Raw genomic sequence first — 11,267 nt, 5'->3', positions numbered from 1 at the left:
GACAGACACAGAATTGTTACTCAGGGACACAGAATTGTTACTCAGGGACACACACAGAATTGTTACTCAGGGACACACACAGAATTGTTACTGAGGGACACAGAATTGTTACTGAGGGACACAGAATTGTTACTGAGGGACACAGAATTGTTACTGAGGGACACAGAATTGTTACTGAGGGACAGACACAGAATTGTTACTCAGGGACACAGAATTGTTACTCAGGGACACAGAATTGTTACTCAGGGACACAGAATTGTTACTGAGGGACACAGAATTGTTACTCAGGGACAGACACAGAATTGTTACTCAGGGACACAGAATTGTTACTCAGGGACACAGAATTGTTACTCAGGGACACAGAATTGTTACTGAGGGACACAGAATTGTTACTCAGGGACACAGAATTGTTACTCAGGGAAAGACACAGAATTGTTACTCAGGGACAGACACAGATTTGTTACTCAGGGACTCAGAATTGTTACTCGGGGACACAGAATTGTTACTCGGGGACACAGAATTGTTACTCAGGGACACAGAATTGTTACTCAGGGACAGACACAGAATTGTTACTCAGGGACACAGAATTGGTACTCAGGGACACAGAATTGGTACTCAGGGACACAGAATTGGTACTCAGGGACAGACACAGAATTGTTACTCAGGGACAGACACAGAATTGTTACTCAGGGACAGACACAGAATTGTTACTCAGGGACACAGAATTGTTACTCAGGGACACAGAATTGTTACTCAGGGACACAGAATCGTTACGTTATTTTTGGGGTGCTTATAGAATTAAAGAGTATGTCAGACAACACGCAGAGGAGTGGCAGAGGAGGCAATGTTTCAGGAGCGAGCAGACGTGGCAGCAGAGGAAGGGGTCGAGGCAGCACTAGTCGCAGCCAGAGGCCAGTGCTTCCGGTGTCATCCAACGGTCGTGTCTCCACCGACAACCCTGCCGTCATCGATTGGTTGACTCGGTCATCTTCCTCTTCCCAGGTCACCTCTGACACCTACAGCCAACGGTCGGTGGGTACGTCAGACACAACCGTTAGTTGGCATGGCCCGGGAGCAAGCCCACTGAAATCACGTGTCCTCTACCTGCCCCTGTCCTTTGGTGTTCCCTCACCAAGCGAAGTATCGCATGCTGTGGGCTCAGCCCCACTGTACAGTGAGGAAGAGCTAACAGAGGGCGGTCAGGAACGGGGGGAGACACCCGCCTCTTCAGCAGCCAGGCGAAGAAGTACTGGCGAGGAGAGTGGCTCGGTAGCCGGTCTAGAGACAGGTCTGTCTCCTGACCCACACGCAGCCGAGGGGGCTAGTAGTGAGGCGGAGACCCTAATTGATGATGATGAGGCTGATCGCACTTGGCAGCCTCGTCGTCATCAGGCTATTGCTTCCGCATCATCAGGAGAAGAGGGTGCCAGCTTGGCAGCGAGCAAAACAGTCGGTGGGTTGCCCAGGAGGCAGCAGGATCGCAGCAGTGTCAGTGGAGGCAAACGGCCACGGAGTAGAGCACCAGCTCCACTGCAGCCTACCACCACGGCCAGTAGTGGTGCCGGTGTGCACGGAGGAAGTAGCAGTCAGCCAGTGAGGAGTAGCGGGGGCAAAGTTTCCTACTCGGCGGTGTGGCAATTTTTCGTCAACCCGCCCGAGGAAGTAAACGTAGCCGTATGTCGACTATGTGGCCAGAAAGTCAAGCGTGGCCAGGGGGCCCATGTTGGGACTACAGCGTTGCGTCAGCATATGCAGCGTCGCCATTCGGTGGCCTGGGAAAACCGTGATAAAGATACGGCGGTTCTGCCTGCCCCAGCCCTCCTCATGCTGCTGCCAGGCCCGTAATCTGTCATGGGCCCCTGTACCGCCTCCTCATGCTGCTGCCAGGTCCAGAGTGTGTCATGGGTCCCTGTACGGCCTCCCATTGCTGCTGTCTCCATCGCCACACTCTGCCATGTGCCACTTTCAGGTCTCCTCACACTGCTGGTGGGTTCCATTTTGTCATAGGGTGCTGTATGGCCTCCCATTGCTGCTGCCTCCACCGCCACACTGTGGCTCCACACTCTGGTTTTGGCCCCGTGACTGCCCAAATGAGTGAAGTGTGCGGTGATTCTAAGATCGACGGCACTCATCTGCATGTCATACTGACTGACAGTATTATTTCTCTTCCCCAGCAGACTCCAAGGGCATTTAAATTAAAGGTACAGTGTTCTGCACTAATATAAAGGCTCTCTGAAGCCTAGAAACACCCTTTTTATAAGTTAAATTCGCAGCGAATATATTCGCCTCGAATCGAATTTATTCCACGAATTCGCCGAATCGAATTTTTGAATACTTCGCTCATCTCTAATCTTGATGTGTGTTCACTAACACCCTGATCTCTGTGCTGTGGTTGGCCACAGTTATCAGCAGGTTCACAACCACAATCATTGGTTGCAAGCCTACTGACAAACTCATGTTGTGTCCAACCACAGCGTGAGCAGCAAGGGGCGGCGTGCTCTCCTGTAAACCAGGAAGTTGCTGGTAGACAAATGGTTAAACACTATTTCCTTTGTAAGTATCAGCGCTGTTGCAGCACTTTCTGTACATCAGAGATGTCCCTTCACAGGGGGGATTAGGACACCTCCCAGGATTAGGACAACCCCCAGGATTAGGACACCTCCCATGATTAGGACAACCCCCAGGATTAGGACAACCCCCAGGATTAGGACAACCCCCAGGATTAGGACAACCCCCAGGATTAGGACAACCCCCAGGATTAGGACACCTCCTATGATTAGGACAACCCCCAGGATTAGGACACCTCCCAGGATTAGGACACCTCCCATGATTAGGACAACCCCCAGGATTAGGACACCTCCCAGGATTAGGACACCTCCCAGGATTAGGACACCTCCCATGATTAGGACAACCCCCAGGATTAGGACAACCCCCAGGATTAGGACAACCCCCAGGATTAGGACAACCCCCAGGATTAGGACACCTCCCAGGATTAGGACACCTCCCAGGATTAGGACACCTCCCAGGATTAGGAACCCCCCCCAAGGAGTAGGAACCCCCCCCAGGAGTAGGACATACCCCAGGGTTAGGACGTCCCTTAGGATTAGGACATCCACCAGGGTTAGGATACTCCGCTGGATTAAAATAACCCTCCCAGGAATAGGACAACCCCATTACTAGGAAATCCCCCAAGATTAGAACACTCCCCAAAAATGTCATTTAACTGCCTCCCACCCAACATATAAGGTAATGTTGAGCACAAGCCTGTTCTGTCGTTCTGGGAGGACGTCATATGACATCCACCCACTCTAACCACATGTGCACGGCTCCAGGAGTGCGCAGCAAGGCAACCAGTGGTGCGCTGTGTCCCTCAGAGACAGAGCCGAAGATGTTGGCTGTCATGTGATCAGCTGTGTCCAATCATAGCTGATTGCATGTAAATAGGTAAATGCCGATTATCGGCATTTCTCTCCTCACGAGCTGTCACGCTGACAGAGGAGAGGAGAGCTGGTAATCAGCATTCCTCAGAGGGAACATGTACACTGATCATAAGGGCACTGATGATCAGTGTGCCCTGATGATCAGTGTAGCCCCAGCAGTGCCACCTGTCAGTGCTCATCAATGCCAACTGTCAGTGCTCATCAGTGCCTCATTAATGCCACATATCAATGTCTACCAGTGCACATCAATGCCACATATCAGTGCATATCTGAGCTTCCTTTCAGTGCTGCCTATCAGTGCGCATCAGTGCCGACTATCAGTGCCGCCTATCATTGCCCATCAGTGCTGCCTATCAGTGCCAGTCAGTGCCGCCTATCAGTGCTAGTCAGTGCCACCAATCAGTGCCATATATGAGTGCTGCCTTTCAGTGCCCATCAGTGATGCCTGTCAGTGCCACCTACCAGTGCCCATCACTGCAGCCTCATTAGCGCATATCATTGAATGAGAAAAATCACTCATATACAAAATTTTAGAACAAAAACTAAGAAAAAATGTTTTGTTTTCAAAATTTTCAGTGGTTTTTGATTTGTTTAGCAAAAAATAAAAAAAAAGAGGTGATTAAATACCACCAAAAGAAAGCTCTAGATGTCTCAAAAAAAATGATAAAAATGTCATATGGATACAGTGTTGCATGACCGTGCAATTGGCATTTAAAGTGCGACAGCGCTGAAAGCTGAAAATCGGCCTGGGCAGGAAGGGGGGTAAAAGTGCCCTGTAGGCAAAGGGTTAAAGGTGTTGGACATTTATAATGTTTCACTTTAACCATTTAAAACCTCCCTGCTCCCGGCCAACTGGATTCCTGCATTGTACATTTCCCTCAGGGTGATTGTCTGACACCCCCTTGTCTATTAGCCCAACTATTGTGCATTGGCTCCCATTGACTTCAGGAAGGTTTGAGTTCAGCCAGTTCACTGAGCAACACTGGAACCGAACCCAGGAGAGCTCAGCTCACTCCTATGAGAAGACCACCTCACCACAATGAGGAGAATGTTCCGGCCCCGGAAGTGGGGGGATGTTCTGCCCCTGAAGGGGTTAATCTGGGTTCCCACACTATACATGTGTGTATCATCATCTGCTGGAGATAAAAGACGTCACAGTGACTACGGAGGAAGAGGACGGACGTGACCATGGAGGAAGAGGACGGACGTGACTACGGAGGAAGAGGACGGACGTGACTATGGAGGGAGAGGACGGACGTGACTATGGAGGGAGAGGACGGACGTGACTATGGAGGGAGAGGACGGACGTGACTATGGAGGGAGAGGACGGACGTGACTATGGAGGGAGAGGACGGACGTGACTATGGAGGGAGACGACGGACGTGACTATGGAGGGAGAGGACGGACGTGACTATGGAGGAAGAGGACGCACACGACTATGGAGGAAGAGGACGCACACGACTATGGAGGAAGAGGACGGACATGACGGGGGTTACTGGGTGTAAACAGGAAATAACATCTTATTACCACCTCTGCTGCCACTTCCAGCAATGTCTCCTCTCTACTGCCTGTCTGTACCTGTTATCACTTCCTGTCTGTATCTGACATGACTTCCTGTCTGTACCTGACATCACTTCCTGTCTTCCATAGAGACTTCCTGTCTGGGTAGAAGTGAGATCCCCACCTTGTGGAGCTCAGAGGAACTGCAGCCCCGAGAAGCGTCTGGTAGTGTGACCCCGGCCTTGTGCTGTGTGTGTATGGACCAGGGGTGGACTGACAACTCATGGGGCCCCCGGGCAATAGGGGATCATGGGGCCCTTGTGTCCTTGCCCAAACTCAAAAAAGCCTATGAAAAAGTTACCAGGGGCATCTCATGGGGCCCCCTACTGACCCCGGGCCCTCGGGCTGTGCCTGAGTTTCCAAATGGTCAGTCCACCCCTGGTATAGACTGTAGATCCTTATAGAGGGGTCACCTCCACTCCCACCAAGGGGGACAGAAATATATGACTCCTCGGGGGAGGGGTTTTGGCCCCTTTGATTTTGCAGTAACATTGATTGCAGATTTAGTCCTGTAGAACATCTGGTATATGGATACAAAGCCCCCCAGCTGGGAGTAAATGGTGGAAATGGCTGGTGACCCCCAGATTTGGGCAATGATGTCATCACTATAAATGGATAAAACCCGCGCTATGTGTAACAACTCCAAACCTACAAAAACCTTCTAGCGGACTGCTGCTGTAACAAAGGGAAGGATTCCCTGTCATCTAGAAGAGCATTATGTGTCACAGCGCTGTCCTATTGTGTGTGCACAGAAATCATCACAAATACACTACAAATATGTGGAGACATTCAGAGATAAAGAGCTCGGGGCTCCAAATCCTATTCTCTGCACATTCACTGCTTCCACTTTACACCCACTTCATTGGTCTTATGGGGTTTATCAATAAATGAAGGAAACTGAACCGTGTGCAAATCCATCCACAACATAAAGTGCTTTGTGCTCAAGATGCTGCTCCCTGCACATCCACTGCTTCCACTTTACACCCACTTCATTCATCTCATCAGATTTGCTGCTATAGGAAATCATCTCAAATCCTGTGCAAATCCATGGAGACAGACAATATTGTGTGCTCAGTATAGTGTTCTCTGCAAGTCCACCGCTTCCACTTTGCATCTACTTCAATCCACTTATTTTACTCCAAAAATCCACCAATCAGTGACAAGTTGATAAGGTGTGAAAGTGCTCCGCCCTCCAAACTGTCAGCTGTAGTGTAGCCACGCCTTCTTCCACCTCTTGTACACGGGATGGTGAGGGCGCCCCCTAGTAGTGCTTCCCCCTCACCACACCAATAGGACTCCCAGCTTTTCAGCTCCCAGAGTCAGAAACATCCTTCACACTCTCCTCATCTCCGATGGTAAAGGAACCGGATCCTCCTCGCTCACTCCTGCAAGTCTGCTGCGGGTTCTGTCAGTCTCCCTCCTAGACTCCACCTCCGACTGCCATTCCAGCAGGAGCTCCGCCTCTAAATACACACTCAGGGAGGAGAGAAAGGGGAACCCGACATCATGTGACACCTTTTATTACATGGAAATACGAAAATCAACGGGACTAATGCAATCACATTTACTGCAAAATCAGAGGGGCCAAAATCCCTCCCCCGAGCAGTCATATATTTCTGTCCCCCTTGGTGGGAGTGGAGGTGACCCCTCTATAAGGATCTACAGTCCATACACACCCAGCACAAGGCCGGGGTCACACTACCAGACACTTCTCGGGGCTGCAGTTCCTCTGAGCTCCACAAGGTGGGGATCTCACTTCTACCCAGACAGGAAGTCTCTATGGAAGACAGACAGGAAGTGATGTCAGGTACAGACAGGAAGTGATGTCAGGTACAGACAGGAAGTTCCAGGGGAGAGGTGAATCAGGAAGAAGTAGAGAGTCAACATTCCTGGATCTTGCGGCAGAGAAGGTAATACGTAGATGAACCCCTTCAGGGGGAGGAGTTGATGATAATATATTTGCTCCCAAAGCTGGCCTACATGGTTCAGTTTTATCGTTCAGCCAGCAGGATGAACATAAAAACTGAAGTGATTCCCCCATCCACACATTGGAGGTGGATGGGGGAATCCTCCCCGCTGCACTCTTGTATTCTGACAATGGGGGGACTCCTCCGCTCTCAGAATACACAGATCAGCACTGAAGCTATTGGCTGCAGCCGCTGGGGGAGTGGCTTTTATCTGGCAGTGGCCACACATGGATGGAAATGTGAGCGATCCCTGCTGAACCAGCTGAATTTCCATGGATCTATGGTCACCTTCAGTGACTTCCTCCCCCTCATCTCCTTCATGATGGAAGTCATGCTGAGATCATCTCCCATTGGCTGAGCAATATTCTCATTTGTCTCTCAGCTCCTTCTTGCTATTCCTCGTCCTGCCTGTTGTTTCCTTGGATTGATTTTCTGTGTAGTGACCCCGGCTTGGTCTCTTGGATGCGCTCGTCTGTTGCTTGCCCTGACCTTTCTCCTGATTCCTGGATCTCCTCCTCATCTCTCCTCCATATCCTCTTACACAGCTTTTCTCCACACCTGCAGTGACCCTGGGGGGAGGAAACTTGGCACCAGCACGCCGCCAAATCCATCCCCACCATTAGGGGCTCTGGAGACAATTGTCTGCTATTTACACTCCGTTCCTCCGCACGTCACCTGATCACATGACAGCTTACTTCCACAGATTCTGGACAGATTTCTGGATGGTAAAGGTCAAAGTTCACTCTTCAGTTTAGGAGAGGTAGGACGCACCCAGGAACAAGGATTTGGTTTGTATGGGAGCCTCATATAGAGGACCCCTCAAATCTCCCCATCCAAATGTCCTCCATCCAGAGTCTATATGTCCTATGACATCACACTGACCTCACAGCTTCTCCTCCCAATGTCCCTCCATCCAGAGTCAGAGAATCCTATGACATCACACTGACCTCACAGCTCCTCCTCCCAATGTCCCTCCATCCAGAGTCAGAGAATCCTATGACATCACACTGACCTCACAGCTCCTCCTCCCAATGTCCCTCCATCTGGCTTTTTTCTCTGATGTTCTTGTCAGCAGTTACTTGCTATTCTCACTAACAAAGTGGGACCGTTTGTCCTGTGACATAAGTAATGACTTTAGAATTGCTTACACCAAGCTTTATCCTGAGTTACATGGGGGTCCTGTGGGGATAACTTATACCTCATTCTGAAGTGGGGCTTTAATAAACAGAGAAATGGCCGGAGAGGTGAGGAGGATTCTGGGAATATCATTTGATGTGACTATTTGTGTTCAGATGTAGAGTTTTCCTCCTGTGAAGTCTGGAGATCATATGACATCACATTGCCTCCACCTCCCTCCCTGATAGAAGAGAGAAAGAAGAAGATTCTAGAAGTCACCAGAGAGATCACTGAGCTGCTGACAGGAGAGGTGAGCGGTGCCGGGAATTCTGGGACATTCTCCAGTAACAGACAAGGGATGTGTCTGGATGGTGACTGTATCATTGTGTGTGTCAGGTTCCTATAAGGTGTCAGGGTGTCACTGTCTATTTCTCCATGGAGGAGTGGGAGTATTTAGAAGGACACAAGGATCTCTACAAGGACGTCATGATGGACAATCAGCCGCCCCTCACATCACCGGGTAAGAGGAGACTTTATTGTAAAGGAGAGAGCAGTACGGAGGATCCACCTAGATCCCCCATCATCTGATAAACACATAGAAACAATGGATTCAGTCAGTGTGTGTGTTTCCTACAGATGGATCCAGTCATGGGAACCCACCAGAGAGATGTCCCCGTCCTCTGTATTCCCGGGATTCCACACAGGAAGGTCACACCATCCCTCACCATCATCAGGTAGATGAGGAACAATCACTGATAGTATCATTAGGATCTGTACATTATCTGCATTGTTACCATTGATGTCATTTTTATTATATATTCAGAGTGGAAACCTGAGAGATCCTAAAGTTGAGGTTAAAGAAGAGATAAAAGAGGAGGAGGATGAGGATGGGGTGATGGAGGAGTCAGAGCTTCTAAAAGAACACAAAGATCTGTACCAGGACACCATGGTGGAGTCATCCAGCTACAGGAACCCACCAGAGAGATGTCCCCGTCCTCTGTATTCCCAGGATTCCACACAGGAAGGTCACACCATCCCTCACCATCATCAGGTAGATGATGACAATTATTGGTAGTTGTGATTTATACACAGCATGTTTGTTACAATAAATGTTTTATTATATCTTTCAGAGTGGAATCCTCGGGGATGATAATATTGTTGTTAAGGAAGAATTCAAAGAGGAGGATGAGGAGTATGGAGTGATGGAGGAGGTTTCAGAAGGACACAAGGATATGATGGAGCCACCTAATACCAGGAACCCACCAGAGAGATGTCCCCGTCCTCTGTATTCCCGGGATTCCACACAGGAAGGTCACACCATCCCTCACTATTACAAGGTTGGTGGGATGGAGCATCTAGATCACAGACTCGTAGAGATGACTTGTTAATTTTTATGTGACCTTATATTTTACAGATGATATTTTCTCTCATTTCCTTGATTTAGAGTGGAGATCCAATCGATATAGAATTTGAGGTGAAAGCAGAAGAAGAAGAGGCGTATGTGAGGGATGATCAGCAGTCTATGGAGGAGGATGGAATAACGGGGACATTTATAGAGGAGGACACTCCTACAGAGATCAGCACAGGTGGGTCATGAACACTAAATCCATTCCTCCACCCATACTGCTCACTGATTGGTCCAGAGTAGGGCGGGGACTGGGTGATATCAGCCTGTAATCCCCTGGTCACTTTCCTGAGCTGTGTTCCCCGTCCTGTATTCCTGGATTTCTCTCGGATAATCTTCCTTCTCTGTGCTGCAGACACAATTTATGTATCTAGACTGGATTTATGGAGGTTCTGGGGTTCAGCTGGCAGCAAAATGTTGATGTTCACCATAGACGTTACTAGACCTAGGCTCCTGGGACATGTGATTTGGGTCTTCTGCCCCATGCCCGGGTCTAGTAAGATCTCTGACAGAATATTTCTCCCAGGATTACTTGCTCTGTAGTCTGCTGGCTGTGCCGGGTGGAGGGATATGTCTGTATAGTCTCAGACCCAAGTCACTGAGTGCAGTCTCAGGAGATGGGAGGCAGCGGTGTGGGACCTCTGCAACTTGTCTCAAATAAACAGTTGAATTGGTTATAAACCCTCCATATACCCAGTGCAGTGACTGGCCTCAGCTGTTACACAGAGATAAAACAAATCCTCCTACATATGTTGTACCTTTTTATCGCTCTCCTCTATATATGTTCAAAGTCCATAATTTATACAGCGTGTCTGAAAAGTCAGAAAAAAGGGTCAGAGAGTTGAAGTCACTCTCTTTAGAGCTCAGTGAGGTGAGCTTTGAGAGACGTTTGGAGGGAAGGGACACACCCCCTTCACACAGGAACAGAGATAAGGCTGTCAATCACAGGCTGTGTGCTGGAGCTCCCTCCCCTGTTATCTTTTTTTCTCTTGGTGTCAGGAAGATTTGTCAGAATTGATTCATGCTGATGGCCAAGGAAGGAGGCAGCAGACAGAAATGACACTTAGTGCTCTGGAGTGAGACAAGTACACACTATAGAGGGCAGGGGCTGACTGACAACTCATGGGGCCCCTGGGCAATAGGAGAAAATGGGGCCCCCTATGTCCCTGCCCACACTCAAGCCACACCCACACAATGCCTCACCTGCAAATTGCAGCTCAGCTGCATAGGGGAGTATTTAAATATCTACCGCAGCATAGCCTGCAAGGTTGTTCCTGGCTTCTTTCTGTAGAAGCTGCTGGGCACTTCCAGGTTTAAAGATGGCGGTGGCATGGCAGTCATCTTTATGATGATATTTATGAAAGCAGTGGGCCTGTGTGCAAGAACATAATTTGGGCCCTGACAGCACAGAAAGAAATGCGACATGCACAAAAATGGATGTGGTTTTTGTGAGCTGTAGGGAATGCCTGCTGGTTACATTCTGCAGTAAGGATGCCCGATGACTGAGAGGTGAATTGCCTTGTGTGGCTGTTCAGCTCCCACTCAGCCTTTTTCCTGACAGGGGGGCCAACCCCCCCATAACCATTTTTGTTTCCTGACAGACCATGGAAAATAGGACCGTGCATTTTTTACTGAAATATGACATAAACCCCTGTTATAAACTAAGAGGGGAAGAGGGGGTAGTGAGACAGAGGGAAGGGAGAGATGGAAAAGTAGGAGAGAGATGTAGGAAGGGGAGAGAAGGTGGGGGGAGAGGAAGGTGAGAAGGGGGGGTGAGAG

At 49.3% G+C, this 11,267-nt stretch overlaps 1 protein-coding gene across 1 annotated transcript; it reads left to right on the top strand.

Moving 5' to 3' along the window:
* The first annotated feature begins 9,192 nt into the window (after positions 1–9,192).
* LOC149460769 (uncharacterized) lies at positions 9,193–10,205 on the top strand. The gene is made up of 2 exons (XM_089679236.1): positions 9,193–9,420; positions 9,528–10,205. Exons 1-2 carry the CDS (start codon positions 9,193–9,195, stop codon positions 9,678–9,680), a joined length of 381 nt encoding a protein of 126 aa, XP_089535362.1. The 3' UTR covers positions 9,681–10,205.
* The last annotated feature ends 1,062 nt before the right edge of the window (positions 10,206–11,267 follow it).

This window comes from Staurois parvus, unplaced genomic scaffold, assembly GCF_062004578.1.
Source record: "Staurois parvus isolate SC_StPar_1 unplaced genomic scaffold, SC_StPar_1.0 ptg000221l, whole genome shotgun sequence".
NCBI lineage: Eukaryota > Metazoa > Chordata > Amphibia > Anura > Ranidae > Staurois > Staurois parvus.
This window is presented reverse-complemented; position numbering and strand designations above follow the sequence as displayed.